The 17450-nt window shown below is 26.6% G+C and overlaps 1 protein-coding gene across 1 annotated transcript in view; it reads left to right on the top strand.

Annotated features, from left to right (window-relative positions):
- Window positions 1-17450, top strand: part of LOC100164384 (protein nervous wreck) — a 30884-nt gene that overhangs the window by 10992 nt on the left and 2442 nt on the right. Inside the window, exons 5-18 of the mRNA XM_008184312.3 lie at window positions 6785-6929; window positions 7677-7813; window positions 8547-8610; window positions 8784-8912; window positions 9435-9557; window positions 9642-9893; window positions 10622-10699; window positions 11570-11627; window positions 11823-12059; window positions 12233-12408; window positions 13426-13771; window positions 14075-14491; window positions 16708-16812; window positions 16892-16926. Of these exons, the coding sequence (XP_008182534.1) occupies window positions 6785-6929; window positions 7677-7813; window positions 8547-8610; window positions 8784-8912; window positions 9435-9557; window positions 9642-9893; window positions 10622-10699; window positions 11570-11627; window positions 11823-12059; window positions 12233-12408; window positions 13426-13771; window positions 14075-14491; window positions 16708-16812; window positions 16892-16926 (2302 nt within the window). The remainder of the gene's footprint in view (window positions 1-6784; window positions 6930-7676; window positions 7814-8546; window positions 8611-8783; window positions 8913-9434; window positions 9558-9641; window positions 9894-10621; window positions 10700-11569; window positions 11628-11822; window positions 12060-12232; window positions 12409-13425; window positions 13772-14074; window positions 14492-16707; window positions 16813-16891; window positions 16927-17450) is intronic.

Below are 17450 nucleotides of genomic sequence, written 5' to 3'. Positions count from 1 at the left end.
CAGTACAGCAGAGCGAGATCCACTTACCCACCTTTTTTTTTATTGCACATGTAGCGCAAGTGGCTATAAATTATAAATCAAAAAAATTTTTAAAATATTGATTAGAACAAAAGTTATTCCAAAAGTCAGTTCTATTTGTTACATATACATGATATACATGATTATGAATACAAAATTTAAAAACATTAAAAATTTACAAAGTTATAATGTTTTTGTGTCTCCTTAAAAGTATCAATTTTTGACTTGAGCCCTTTCTCTTAAAAACCGTCAAATTCATAAACAAATTTAATAGGTATAATATAATATATTATAATAGGTAGGTATTTTATTATTTTCGTACTTAAATACACCGATGTAATCATGTAATGCATAACCATAACGTCAAACAAATTAGTTAAAATTATGATTATTTCATATGGTTCACTTTTTAAACATCTGACTTTTAATAGTACCTATGCTTTTTGTGAAGTGGTTTATTTTTACTTTTTATCGTTCGATAATTTAATCAGAGTCTATATATTATTGGATATTTTTTATTGGAAGTCATAAACATAAGCACTAAAGCTTCTAACTTATCTGAATTCAACGAATTTTAGAAGCGAGTTAACAATTAAAATTGAAAACTATCGTCTCTGATCCACCTAGTTTTAAAATAAATATTTAAGCAAGTGCAGTATGAACTCAAGTAGGTATTTAAAATAATAGTTTAAAGTATTAGTAATAGCTGGTATTACCTGCAGAGTTGAAGAAAGCGTAAGAAGATACTTATATATTATTAAAATGTTAATTGTTGATAAGTATCGCTATAAAGCGTATAAGTGGATACTTCATTAAAACGTTTAAGTAGCGAACAGCACAGTTCTTACACACTTTGTTTTCTTTACAAGATTTTTTGTAAATGTTTGTATCAGCAATATCGATAATATCTTTGAGGTTTTCATTGTTGTTAAAACTATAATCGTATATACCTATACGTAAATGAATTGGGATATATATTTTTAAATTAATTTTAACTCAAAGCAAAATGTTATATACTTCTGAATGCAAAATTATGCAATATCCATAGTAATATCTTCGTTAAATAATTTTGAAATCTATTTTAAAACTATAAAAATTAGTGCATGAAAAACATGTGAAATCTAAATATATTTGGTTATCTTTTTTTAAAATAATCCCTCGTGTAACATGCTTCCAACAACGTTATCCTTCACAATATTTTATATTTTTTCTGTATCTAAATTTTTTAATTCGATTAATTATTGTACCATCTATTTAGTTAATGTCATGAGTCAATATTATTTTTTTTTGTTTGTACAAATTATATGATATGAATTTTATTTCAGTAAATCGTTATAACTTACCACTTTTTTTAGTAGACTTGATTATGTGTCTATTTGCACGTAGAATATATCCCCAGAAAAATGAAATGAGAACATTGTTCAAATCAATATTTTAAAGAATTTTTGTTCAGTATATTTTATAGACGATTGTATTAAAAGTACAGTATAAAATGTTTTATTTTTTAATACTAAAAATAATAAAATATGAATTTTATTACGTATTGTTATAAAATTTAAATATTCAAAGCAACTCATTTGTAAATCTAACTAAAAGAAAAAATTAAAATGTTAAAAACGTTTATTTAAGTCAAGTAGTTTATTTTTACAATCTTTAAAATATCAATATTTTTTTTCGAGTAAATTCATTTGATAATTTTTGTGTATTTTTAAATATAACATATAATATTAAATGATTTGTTATTCATATAGTTTTTATAATATCAATAGTAATCTTAATAATCAATGGTAATACCTAAATACATTTCGTGCACAACACAAACAAGTGCTATTTAAATAAAAATGATACATTTTAAATGATCATACCAACATAATAATTTGCAACACAACCGGAACATAAAGAATATTTGATAAGGTTTGTTGTTTTTTTCGATAGCGGTGACAATAATTTATGCTATTGTCGTTGACTTATGGACTTATAGTAGGTATCCGATAATTTCTAAAAAAATGTGGTTATAATATATATATTCTATAATGATATTTAGATTATTTGAAAATGTAAATAAGGCTACGTCAGGTTAAAAAGAAAATGTGATATGTTATTTAATTAATACAATGTAAATACTGTAATAAATTAATCTTTATATTCACACTTTATAATAATTTCGTAGTTCGTATTACCCACACCGAATTTTGTATTATACATGATGTGGCATATTACAGACAAAAATACCTCAACTTTTTGACATAAAAAGTCTAATGATATCTGTGTCTATAATAAAGGTACTTACCTAATAGTTAATAAATATTATCATATGGTAAAATAAAAATAGTAAGATTAATTAGTTAGTTATATATAAATTATAGTATCACATATGTTATGCATTTATAACTACTATATAATAAAACTTGTGTAGTTGCGTGCAATATAAATTAATCAGTAACTATAGGTAGGTACCTATATTTTAACATAATATCAAATGAACATTGTTATTCATAAAATTATAAAAATATATCAAACCTAAAAAAGTCGTTTGAATAATGTAATGTCTTGTTTGTAATATTAAATAGGTACATTATAATAAACATTAGGTTATACGGACGTTTGTTGTGTTAATATTAATATGTAGTTTAGCGATCATAAATAATGAGTACACTGAAAGGTAGCGCAACATTGGTTGATTATTATACCTTTTGTTAGACTTTAAACGGCTCGAATCGATCAACGTGACCCGCACGCGCATCGTCTGGTGGTCCGCGCCTTACAATACTATCCCCACGGCCTTCCAACGGACAATGCGCTCTAAATAACTCAGTTGTAGTTAAAGTGTTTTACTCATTTAGCACATAAAACGAAGTAGGAGCCATGTGTAGTATTCTAATTGATTAGAAACAAACATGTATATTTGTTAGTAAAAAATACTCTTATTTTTACATCTTCCATGAGTGGAATTTTTCATTTCACTTTTATTTGCCAAAATTGCATAGTCAACTGTCTATTTGATTTAGATTAATTGTACAATTAACATAATATATATTATATTGGTTTGACAATTGGAAAATAAATTACGCAAATTTTACGAACAAAATAAATAATCATCATAAGTTATAAGTCATAACTGTGACAAAAATATTTTCATATTTATTTTTATGATAATATTATAATACCATGATGAAGTATCAAAGCATCTAACAACGCTATAGGAGTGGATAACTATAGCAAGGTAGCACTGGATAGAAAGAAAAAGTAGAAAGTGAAAAAAAATGTTACTATATTAAATTATAATAAAATAAATCTCAAAAGTTTGATAAGGCTATTAAAATTCTTAACATCAGACCGGTTAGTTTTTTCTTCATATAGGTACGATAAAACGTTGCAATTCATTTTAAATTTTAATACGGTAGAGCCTGTTTAAGACGCTCTCCTAGGGATCAGTTAAAAATAGAGTCTTAAGCGGGAAATCGTATACGGGTTATGTTGATCGTCGTCAAAAACACGGGAATCGTAAAAATGAGCGTATAAGCAGGGGTGTAGTAATCGTCTAAAGATAACACTACACAGTTATTTGTTATCAGAACCATCTTACAAGTGCGTATCATACCAAATTTACGTTCATATGATCACGTTTATCTCCGTTAGCTTAAATATTACAGTGAATTGATCTATTATGAACATTTATGGTAAGAATATTATCTGTGTTTGTATGTGGGTTTTTACTATGGTTCAGTTTTTAAGTTAGTTATGAGCATTTTTAATTTACACTATATTATATACGCATAACTTGCCAAAAAAGTATTTAACCATCGTAAAAAACCCACACACAAAAACAGATAATGTTCTTACCAACAAGTTTCATAATAGGTCGATTCACTCTAATTTTTAAACCAACGGAGCTAAACGTGATCTTCTGAGCGTAAATTTTCTATGTTACACACTTGTAAGACTGAGACAATAAACTCTCTGTAGTATCCTCTTAAGCGAGAGCCTCTTAAATAGATTTTACTGTATATAGAAGTGCTGATTTTACATTTAACTACAATATTAGGTAATAAAATCATTCGGATATAACTATTATTATTTTATAATTATGTCACAGAGTATATTAAATTTAATCAATTCTGTGCTTATATTACAAATTAATTTCAAAATAAAAAAATCATAACGATTTATTTTTCTGTATACCTGACATAGTTTTTTGTTAAGTATAATTGTATAAACATTTATGCAGAAGTCGGAAGTCTCACTGTTCTTATTAATACATTATTTTCTCACTAAAAATAATTGTATAAAATAATGATTTTTGTAATTTTTCGTAGAGAAATGATTTACGATTTGTTAACAACCAGTATTACACTATCAGTATAACACTGAATTTGCTTAGAACCGGGTTTTAAATGCTACGATTGATAGTAAAAGATTGATTAAAAAGTGGAAAATAAAATAACGAATATTAGATTTTAATATAATCATAACTTGATTGAAATTATTGAATTTCACCTAGCGTCAGTGCGTCATGGCGCGGGCGTCTCTATAGACTTTGTATGCCGCTGGTGGTGAAAAATAAAATGCTCAGTCTATATTATTTAATATTAACATTAAAAAGTATTTTAAAATTAATTACATTTATTGTATCTATGTAAATTAATATTTTTTTAACTTACACTTCATTATATTCCATAGCTGTTTTGTAGTATCATCGTAGTAATATTCTGTACATTATAATATATTATATAGATTGTAAGAAATCGGATTTATTCAATACAATTTTTCAAAATAAAATTACTAAATATAATGCATCATAAAAAACATTTTTTAAATAGTACGTATAAATGAGAACAAAAGTTGGGGTAGGTGCTCACAAAATATAAAAAAAAATTGAGTGGAGCTCTGTAGTCCCCTGCGTACTTCAAAATTCGAGCAGTAATAGTAATAATTTAACACATGCTATTATCGAGGTGAGCGAAGCTAGACAAGTGTTAAAATAATTGACCTGCACTCGTCATGTACTTAATTAATATTTTATTTGAACAATATTAAATACATGGGATTTATGCAGGCAGTGGATCATGTTTGGTTAATAGGGTAGGTATATTCCGTCAACGCTTTGACGTATTATGTTTAATCCTCGTGTGGTGTGTTTCTTCGGAAGATTTGAGGTAGGTATTTGGAATTTCACATAGTCGTCATTCGTAGTTGAAATATTAGGCATATTATCTATCCTAAGATTTTTAAAATAAAAATACAGTTCAAATTTTAACAATCTTTCACGAACCCATACCGCATGGTGAAATACATAAAATAAATACATTTAGTTATTAATTTTATTAAAAACTTAAATAGTTAAATTTTTTATTCGGAAGTTCATGATAATCTACTACCTACCAATCTACCATAACCATGAACTATAATTACATTAGCTTAACATGCTAACTTTATGAAACTAAATATTAAAACAGCACAGATAGTAGATATATGCAGGTAGTAGTATGATATTGAACAATAGCATTAAATTGTAAGGATATACCAGGACATTTAACAGGAAAAAAAATACGTACAAGAGTTTCATAATAATTAATTACTGTATTGTTAAGTTCTTTTTTCATCGGAGTTTAAAATTCAGTCTTTCTTTTATTTCAATTTAATTATCAGAGAAAAAAGGTCAAATTTTTAAAAGTAAAAATACATTTATCAATTAAATTGAAACTATGTTTTTTTCTGTCATCCTCTATATAAAGCAATATCTTTAATTTTGGATAGTTTTGGATAGATATAAATAATTCAATCGTTTTTAAGTGAATAATTTTTTATGTAATTTTATAGAATTATATACGGCATAAAAAACAAAAAAATTCTATTAAAACGGTCTAATAATATAATTTATAATCATAATTCATAGGTATTGTTGTTTTAACAAAAGTTGAAACATGACAGATTTTTAATAAATTTAAATTTAAAGATAAGTTCATGCTTAATTTAGTAAAAGGACTAATATTTTCCAGTGGCATTAACTTTCTTTAACTATTATGTTAATATTCAATTACGTCATGTTTTGTCCAAAATAATAAAATATTGTTTAAAATGTCAGAGCACTTCAATTCCATAAAAAGTTTTGATAAACTTAAAAATGTAACTTTTTACAATGAATTTATCAAAAACCTAAATTTTTTTCACAGGCTTACTTTTGTTTTTATTAAAAATATAATAGTATTAATAAAATGGATCTGTATTAAACTTTTTATTGGTCCAAAATGTGTTACAAATTAATACAATTGATAATTACGATATGTATCTATTATAGAACTTAATTAGTCAATTATGTTATAAACTTAGATTAAAAGTCAACAAAAATAGTGTTATTGATTAAATGTAGTTAAATATAAAATATAATAAATATCTAAACACGGTTGGTTTCTATTTATGTACCTAACTATTTTCTAAAACAGCTAAAACTCTTGATATTTCTACCTATATGTGAATATCCAATGTTGAAGATGTGAGTTGTTATTTATTTTTATTATTTAAAAAAAACTTTCATGACGATATGATTAAAGGTGTGGGATATTCAAAACTTTAAAATACTCAACATAATCTATTTATGGAAAAAAAAAATTGAGTTTTATTTGTATTATAAATAAATGTATTAAATTATTAAATTATAATATATTTATCTTAAAAACGTAACTGTTTGATAGCATTAATTATTCTTAAAATTATTTAAACTAAGTTTGATTGAAAAAATTATGAATAAATGTTTACTTATATTTAGGAATATGTGGAATGTGTGGCGAACAGTTCTTGAAGAAAACGAAACAGCTGCAAAAGCACGATTAGAAGCAATCGAAGTCTTACAAAACCAAATAAATGACGAGGCGAAAGCTCTTCGAGCGCATAAACTCCAGATTGCAAAAAAAGTAAATCATCAAAATCATTTTCTCCAGTTTAAAAAAAATGTAGTCCACGATATTTCGTTATGTTTACAATGAATGTTTAAAAAGTATTGTTTACTCTCTAAGATAAGCGTGATTCAAAAAACGGTTATTAATTGTATTTGTCTTTGTAACGGTTATTATAATGTCTTATAACTTATAAGTATCTGGACTTCTATGCCGTTAAAATGTTTAGAATAATACTAATATGATGTGCCTACTAATATTAAATATTCCACCTTACATTTTCTTAAAATATGAAAGAAAAGATAATATTTAAATTGCAATAAAAATTATAGAAATCCCTACTCTCAATTGAGAAAATGTAATTGCAATCATCCATTGAAATAATTTTAGATCCTAAGAAAGTTATTATCAAAAGAATATGTGAAAATTAAATGTATAACATATAACTTATAAAACATTTTTTTAAAGTATATGGAAATTCTTATTTATCAATTTTGTCTACATCGATAGCTTGGTATATACATCGTATGGATTTAATTTTTAGAATAATTAAATTATAGTTTATTTTATGTACTTTTTATGTAGGTACCATGATATAAAAGTAGTTGAATTACTAAATAAATAATATGTATGATTTCGATTATGGGTTTATATTAAAATGCATTGTTTTATTTTATGTATGCACATTATAAGCTAAATAAATGATTTTATTATTTTTATTATTCTAAGCTAAAATATTTATCATATATTATTATATAATTATAGTGTACAGATCATTTAGCATTGGTACAAAAAGAGCTTCATTCTTCGGTTCAAGATGTAGATAAAACGAAAAAGTTTTATTTCGACGAAGAACAAAGTGCTCATGAAGTGAGAGACAAGGCTAAGGATATAGAAGAAAAGTAAACTTTTAATTTATTGTTATATATACTTATAAACGAGTATAATATATTATTAAATTACTCTTTTTATAAAATTAAATTGCTAGTCTCTGCAGGTCAAGATAAAATATGTAGAATTTAGCATTGAATTTGATGTGGGTGCGAAATTGTAATTCTGTACTTAAAAATAGTTTTTCGAAGGGTACAAACGCTTAGAAAATGTTTAATTAAAGTGAGCATTCAAATTAATGAAATTCATTCGAAGTCTATATTTTATTCATAGTATAAACTATAAAAATTCGTTATTTATTGAATTTTTTTAATTATCTTTTAGATTCTGAGCTGAGCAAGAAATGTATTGATCTTATAATGACATTAAAAAAAAAAAAAAAAAAATAAAGTATGTAATCGTTTTATCGAATAGAAGGAATATTCTGAAAGTTTCACGAAGTCAAACCAAACCTTCTATAGATCGCCAGATTATAGCTTATACATAAAATACTAACCTAAGTATTATATACTGATAGGTGAAATATATGAAGAATGTATTGTAATATTGTCGAGATAATTGAAAAAAAAACACTAATACATCGAATTTTCTACATTTATTTTGAATGTAATTTAACTTTTTACGCTAACAATAATGGCGAGTTTAATAAGAATAACAATTGAATAAATTGCTAAAGTTTGCTAACACCAGTCTATGTGCGACATGGAAATACCTTTTAATTTAACTGGCTGGTATTTTTCGCAGGTTAAAGAAAAAAAAAGGATCGTTCTTCCAGTCAATCACTTCTTTACAAAAGAACAGTGTGAAAGTAAATATTATAATTATATTTAGTTTAATGTATTAAATAATTATTATAATATTAAAATAGTTTATAAATGGAGGTTTGGAAACAATAGAAATATTATACTGAATACCAACTTTATAATATGATAATAATTGGTTTCGACTGTTAAAAAATCTTAAAATGTTCGATCTTTTTAGGTGTCTTCCAGAAGAGAAGTTTTGGAAGAGAAATCTTCGGGAGCTAGAAACGATTATTTACTGAGTCTGGCAGCTGCAAATGCTCATCAGACACGATATTTTTTGGTTGACCTTCAAAATGTAATGAATGTGAGTACACAAATACATATTATAAATAACTTGATTAACATTAAAATACAATTCATTATAATATTCTCTTTTAAACAAATGTAAAAATATTATTTAATTACAATTCTTACAATAAAGCTGCTTGATGATAATAGTTTTAAATTTTGAAACACGCTTAAAACTTTATGCTTTTCTTCATATAATGATATTTAAGTATGTGGTAATTTTATACTTAATATATTATTATCACTTACTCATTTAATTTATTCATGTAATTTTAAAGTTAAATTCATTGTTTTGAGTTAGTTTGTAACTCGTTTTCTCAAAACTAATTTGAATAAGTACCTAAACCTAATAAATTATAATTTTATTCTAATTATTTTTTTTCTACGCAAAGAACTTTATGTAAAGTACTACAGTTTGCTTATAATATACTATTACTTACCGAACCAATTGACTTTTTCGATATTTATTTAACTTGACTATTATTTGATTTTATATAAACTTTTGTTATTAAAAATCTTTTGAATTTACTGAATATAGACTATGGAACACAATGTTTATGAAAAAGTACAAGAATATTTGTCATTACTAAGTAAAATCGAGCTTCTTACGTGTACTGTTGTTCATAATTCGTTTAAGAAAGTCAGAGACCAAGCGCAACAAGTTAGTAACTAAGTATAATAATATATTTATATATATTATATCCTGTTCACAAAAATGGCATACATAAAAAAAAAAAATTTTTAGTTGAGTCGTGAGTACAACATGCAATGTGTATACCTCTTCTATCCCGTGTTGAAGCAACATGTTCAATACCAATTTGAACCTTGTGACGGAGACGGTATAGATCACATTACAGCGGATCACGGTGGTGTGGTGACTATACTTAGCCAAGAAGCGAAAAGGTGGGCTACACGAATAATTAGGGAGACGAATAACATCAAAGAAAACACTAGAAAACTACAAGTCTTCCAAGCTCTCAAGGATTCTGGACAAAAGGTAAAATTAATTATTACATTAGGTACGACTGTATTGATTTATTGTGTAATTACGTTTGTGGTTTGTTATATAATAAGACTGTGTTATTGATCGAAATACTCATTAGGTATATAGAATTGTGTTACATCTCAAACGCAAAACAGTTTCCATCAAAATGTGTGTGTTGGAAAAAATACCCATTTCGTGAACTCTCGGGACGATGAATAATTCATTGATCGACTACATGATTTATTAGTACCTATACTGCGTACGACCTAAAAAAACACATCAACTATTTCGTGTAGTTTATCATCAAATGGCTTTAAAACAGTATACGCTTTATAGGGGATTAATTATTATTAAATATTAAAGAGATAGTTTATTTGGGGGGAATCATTGAGAGATAAAAATTTGCAACAATTCTAAACCCATTTTAATAATAGGTACTGATAAAATATATACATAAACGATTTTAATTTCGCGGTCTCTGAAAAATCCTATAGATTAATTTGCACAAATTGACTGGTTATAATGACATCGAACATATAAAGACAATATTGGTTACAAATATATACGATAAAATGTATATTATTAAGATCGTATATTCGTATTGATATCGCATATATTAGTCTAATATTATCGGTATAATCATCTACTTTTATGCGTCTTTAAAATAGTCACTATCTACTAGAATGTAGTATTTATATTAATTAATATAATATATATATATATATTTTGATTCATTGTAGAACGACCCGAATGATCCAAATGGAGCTGATTTGGAAACTAAAATAGAATCTTTGAAAAACAGCATTCGAAGATCTGAAGTAAGCTTAACGATATTGAGTTAAAAAGTATTTTTTATTTACATGTAAATATAAAGTTTGCATATAAAAAGCGTAATAATTAATATTGCAAGCTGCAGGGCAGAAAAAACAAATCAAAAAATGTCTACCTACTATTATAATAATATAATCTATAACAATATAACTTCGAGTTATGTTTGTTGGTGATTGTTGACGTTATCTTAATATGAGACAGTGTCATTCTTATTTCTCATAGGTATATTATATTAAGCTTACTAGAACAATAATTGTTGACATAGTTGTTTCAAGCATTGATGAAATTATGTTTTTTTACTGTACAGTAAAAATACCAACCAATAGTATCTAGGTATATATTGGAGTGTTATATTAATATTAAATGAACTAATTTAGACATTGCTAATTATTGATAAATAATTGATTTTAGTTATTTTGATGTTTTAATGTTTTGATGATTAAAAAAATATTTATCTTAGAGACTCGACATTTTTAATATTACGTATATTAATATTTTTTATATACAATATAATTTTCAAAAGATCTAAGTAATCTAATAAATTATACCACGAACAAATATTTTCACCATTCCGTGGTATTGACTATTGACTTATAAGTTATAATTTTATAAGCAAAGTTTTTCATGAAAATTTGTTTTACCTAGGTACCTAATTAAAATAGTAATAATTTATGTTACAATGATTTATTTTTGAATTCATATTCATTTATTTTACACATAATTTATATCTCATTTATGAGGTATAGGTCAAAACGAAACCTACTTTACAACAGAAATGATTTCAGCTGTTTTTGTTTGTTAATTTCCGATGTGACGAGTTAATTACATTTTTTATTGTTTATTTTCTTTTTTTTCAGATAGCCAAAGCTAAAGCTGAATCTCGTATTGAGTGTTTGAGAAATGGAGATGGAAATGGTACTTATATTATGTTTTATTGTTTGGGAGGTTTTAACCGAGGGATTATTGATTTTTAAATTTTTATTATTAAAATGAATCCACGTCTTAATTAAAGCTTGCTAAAAGTTCAAATGTTTGATTGCGTATTATTATATACAAAAAATGTGAATATAATATTTGTGTAAACATTAAACTGATTGTATTTCACCGTAGTTAATGTCGAAGAATGGCTAGCTGACATGGGCGATATAAATGCCGAACTTCAACGATCAAATAGTACATCTTCATTACCAATTGATGGAGGTACAACTAGTGCAATGACATCTGACTATGATAGTGAGGATTACGGAGACGGACCTTCAGACAGTCCAGTACCATCCGATCAGCCACAGTCGTCCTCTCAAGATGAAGAAGATCGACCAGATTCGGCGGAAATTGATAAAGATTGGGGTATTTATCGATATCATAAATTATTATTATACAACTTATTGTATGCCCCTTATTATTATATATCACATTTAAATACTAAAATTATCAATATAATATCATATTCTTAAAAATGAGAGTTTCAGTTTTATTTGTGCTGATATCCACCCCTTAATACTGTTGTGTATATAATTTAGCACTTGTGGAAAAAGAACGACAACGTATTGAACAATTAACAGCTGGTTGGGACGATCCGACTCAGGTAAATTGGGAAGAAAATCGTGACACTGAAGAAAAAACTATGTATCCTCAAACTGCTCCAGAAGAACCCGAAGGCCCCGTGTACAAATGTACTGCGTTGTACAGCTATACTGTAAGTAAAATACAATATTAGGAATTTATCTATAACTTTATTTTTTTAACAATATATTAAGTACAATAAATAGATTATAATTATAAAAGATTTTCATCAAACAATTGTTTTCAGTAGGTATTTAAAGGGATTGGTAGCGGTGATGCGATAAAAGTTCTGAAAACAGATTTGAATTTGTCGTCAAGTCTACTTGAGATCGATCAGTCCATATATTTTATATTATCCCCCAAAATCTTAAAATTATTGTATTATTAAAGAGTAATTAAAAAAATTTCATATTTCATTTTTTGGAGAAGTGTAAATCAAAAAATCGAAAATGTAGATTGATCGATCTCAAGTAGACTTGACGAAAAATTCAAATATGTTTTCAGAATTTTTATCGCTTCACCATATCAATCGGTACGTTTGACAAAAAACACGTCTAAATTCTGATGTTGCGAGTGTGTTAGACAAAGACATGAAATCACCGCTACCAATCCCCTTAAATTCTTTGATAACATCTTGTACTGTTAAAATATTAAAGCATACAGTTTATTGTCGTCTATTGTTGCCTATCAATTATCACATATTCAATTTAATTACCACAAGAAGGATTCTGTTTTAAAGGTATAATACCTCATTTTCCTGCATTGAAGTGTACTTAGTTTCTGGATTACAATTTTGAAATATTTTACATTTTTATTATTATAATATAATAAAATAAATAACTACAAAGTTTTTGAAGGTTTTTAAGTATCAAAATATCAATTTTGTCTTTTCTTATTTGATATTTCATGTTGAAATTGGTATTATACTATTATAGAGTCGACAATTTTTTAATGATTTATCATATAACTAACCTAACCTAACTCTGACGGTTCTTCATAAATAATAACCAATGCCGATCCTGTTATTTCCCCACTATGATATAATTCATATTATACACACTTGTATCAGTGCTATTTTTTTCATCATTATAATAATTAATTAATTTCAAAAATATTAAATTATTATTACTTTCTTACGGACATGTTTTAGGGCCAACATCCTGATGAGTTAAGCATCGTTGAAAATGAGCAGCTCGAAGTGTTTAGCGTAGACAGTGATAATTACGGTTGGTCAAAAGCCAGAAATTACAAAGGTGAAGTAGGGTATGTACCATCTAATTATCTGGATATCGAACAAGAAACGTGTGATCCAGAAACACACGATACTCCTACCACATACCAACTTAGATCACAGATTAGCTTTTCCTCGGTGGACTATATGGTAAACGACGAAGCGGCAAATCAATTACAGCACTGTCAGTCTGACGAAGACGTTGAAGCTGAAGAACAATCATCAGAAAAAAGCATCACTACAGTGTGGGAAAAGAAAGACGGAGGTAACGTTATTATGGTATCTATATATAGTCAGTGCTCGAATTTGGAAAAATTAAGTAGAGGAGCTCAATTTAACGATTTAAAAACTGCGTTCCAATGGCGCAATTATTCAACACAGACCATACAAAAAATAGTAGGGGAGCTCCGTCCCCCTGCGCACCCCCCCAATTCGAGCACTGTATATAGTATATACACATACTAAAATGTGTTTTTGATGTTTATAAATTTAAAACGTGATGATGCCCCAATCAATCGATCATATTACACGTGTTTATCTGAAAATCAATTTTTTTTTACTCTTTCAGGCATCATAGAGGTACCGTCATATTGTATAGCCCTCTTCGATTATGACGGAAATGATCCCGAAGAACTGGCTATGAAAGAAGGCCAAATTATTAAAGTGGTCGACAAGACTACACACGTAGACGATGGGTGGTGGGTAGGCGAGTTGGGTAGCATGATGGGACATTTTCCGTCATGCTTAGTGAAAGAATGTTACGAGAACGGTGACCTAGTACCCACACCAACATCTGAAAATGGAGACAGTGATTTTTCGAACGAAGATCATCCTGAGTTTGTAACAAGTGGTCCACCACCGCCACCACCACCAATATGTACACCACCCGAATTACCACCAACACATTTGTTCGCGACTCAAGTGATTGTCACCCAACCTACTCCAATCGGTGATCATGGACCCCCTGGAAGTTTTGCTCCAGAAGGTGAGTGTGAAAGATTTATAATACGTCAATTCGAGATAATTTAAAAAGAAATATAAACTAAAGGTGAGATTTTTGTTAAAAAATAGGTAGGTAGTTGGATAATATATAATATGCAAATATAATGACATCAAGGTGCATTGTATATTTGTATAATGAAAATAATGAATAAATATACCAAGATGGTAATACTAAAAAGGACGGAAAAAGTAATTTCAAAACGATGAAGATTGAATTTAAAATATAATGAATATTTACATATTATTTTGTGGTAGTTCCGTGGTTGTGGTAATGATATTGTTAAAATAGTTTTTAAATGGTTCAAAAACTGTTCGAATAATAGGAAAATAGGAATATAATTAAATCATATTTTTAAAAATAAAAAAAGTACAAATATATAATAAACGTGGTACTTAAACTAATTCTATATAAACATTTTAAATACAGTTATATTACCGAATTAATAAAAAATATATATATATATTTTAATATTCATACATATTTAGGTAGGTACATTATATATGGTACTGTAAACTATAACGTGTTTTTAAACATTTTACCAAGTTTTGGAATAAACAATCAAATTTTTAACTGGTTTTTGAGTTATTTAAAATACAGAAATCAAATGTGTTAAATAACGTTCTAAGAAATGAACTTGGTACTAAATGTTGTGTTCCCCAAGGAATATCCAAAACGTAATAGAACATGTAATATTTCAGTAAATTACACTAATACAAATACTGGCCAAGGATTCATTGACTATTTATGACCTACTTACGCCATTTAATATAAAAAAGGTGGGTAAGTGTATGTCGCTCTGCTGTACAGTAGGTTACAAGTGGGTCATTGTGTAATGGATAGTATTCAATTTGAATTCAATGATATAATATCACTGGATAAGAAAAACGATTCTGAGTGGAGATGGTTTGTCAGTCTAGGTATTAGACATACCTATTATAGGTATACTTATCTATAGTATTAAAAAAAAATTGACCTATAATAGGTATTAATAATAAATTCCAAATTAATCATATCACAATATCAATCAGGTAACGCGTTATACATCAACAACAAACCGTGGTACTATCATAGATATATAATAGTATACTTTAGAAGTTTCAAGTACCCACAAATAATATTATACAATCATTACAATCACAACAAAATAACTAAAATAGTTATTCCAGGTTTTTTAATATGTAATTTCGTCTAAGTTGGAAATTAAAATGACTATAAAAATAAACTGTGCTTATGTATTTCTTAGAATTTTTGGCAACATGATTAAATATTTACGTGGAATCTTGTTTTAAATTTTCAAGCCTTAGATACAAAAGTTGAACATTTTATAAATTTTTAACTACAAAATAATTATTCAATTTTAAATTTGATAAATTTTGTTAACATTTTAACTTCAAATGCTTATAAAAAAAAAATTGTGCCTATGTATTTTTAATATTTTTCAACTGCTATTGTAACAATGTATCAGCAGGAGCTTTGTATTAATTTTTTACACTTTTTGGCCCAATAGATAAAACTTAATTGATATTTATAGAAAAACAGATTTTGCGTAAAAATTCCCGTTTTTCCTTAATTCTTCTTTTGTTTTTCACGGCGCTTTTGAAAACTATGGGAAAAATTTTACTTTTGACCCCCCAAAGTACCAATTAGATTCACTTTCCTATCAGAAAAGGTACTGTTGAAGAAAATCCAAGCACTTTTACTGTCCTAAAAGGTGATGACAGACACAAAAAAAAATTTTAAATTTAAAAAAAATTTAAAAAAAACACACATCATTGTAAAATCAATACATTCATCGTTTCACTCAGAATCTAAAATATATAAGATCTAACCATAAAACTAAAAACAAAATAACTATTTTTAATTACCTTCTGCAGGAACTATAATTTCAGCTGTGAAAAAATATTATATCTTCACATATTTTATTATTAATTTATCAACTTATATTTTAGTTTTAATTAATTTATAAATGTTTTTGTGTTATAATTCCCTTTTCTCTTTACACTGTGTCAGTGTGTCACTGTATGTAGGCATGTGTATAGTGGATGATTTGTGGTATGTAACTCTCTACTTCCAACATAAGCTTTGCTTAAAAGAAGTATTTAAGTAAATATATTATTGAACTTGTTTAGTCAATAAAAAAAATATATATATTTATTATATTATTGACTCGAGTTATATATTTTGGTTTTTGATTATAGTGCCACCCAAATCGAATGAATTTTCTATGGTGATAACTCAAAATCAACAAGAACAGTATGAAACTCAGTTTACGGAGGAGCCTTCTGATACAGTATCGATAAACGGTGAGTGTTTATATTTAATAAACATATAAAAATATTGTTTGAATAACTATTTATAAATTATTTTTTATGTAATGTACAGTGCCCGGTGTACCACAACTATTTATAGAAAATGAGGTAATATTAATAATACAAATTCAGTAGTTTGTTAACACAATATATAGTAAACAAAATAGGTAGGTGTATAATACCCATTCTTCTTTTAGATTCTGAGTGGAACGACGAATGTATTGATTTTAAAATGATGTGTGTTTTTTTTTTATTTTTTATTTTTTTTTTTGTTTGTGTACACGATAAGTAGTCGAAATAATGCTTCGATTTTTAACTTCAGTATCTTGTTCGATTGGAAAGTTAATATCGTTGGTGCATTGGGGAGGTCAAAATTTAAAATTCCCAGTAATTTTCAAAACACAGTTTTTTTTTTTATAAGCATTTAAAGTTCAAAAATTTGACAAAATATGGAAAAATCACGAAAATTAGCAAATTATTTTGAGTTGAGAATTCGTAACAATTTTTCTTTTTAAATCTAAGATTTTAAAATATAATACAAGATTCCTTATAAGATTATATCTACCTTTATCGAACAAAAATATCTATAAGAAAGTCAAATTACATTTTTATGATCGTTTGAAATTCAAATT

This window comes from Acyrthosiphon pisum, chromosome A2, assembly GCF_005508785.2.
Source record: "Acyrthosiphon pisum isolate AL4f chromosome A2, pea_aphid_22Mar2018_4r6ur, whole genome shotgun sequence".
NCBI lineage: Eukaryota > Metazoa > Arthropoda > Insecta > Hemiptera > Aphididae > Acyrthosiphon > Acyrthosiphon pisum.
Note: the sequence above shows the minus strand (reverse complement) of the source record. Positions and strands in the feature narration are given on the sequence as shown.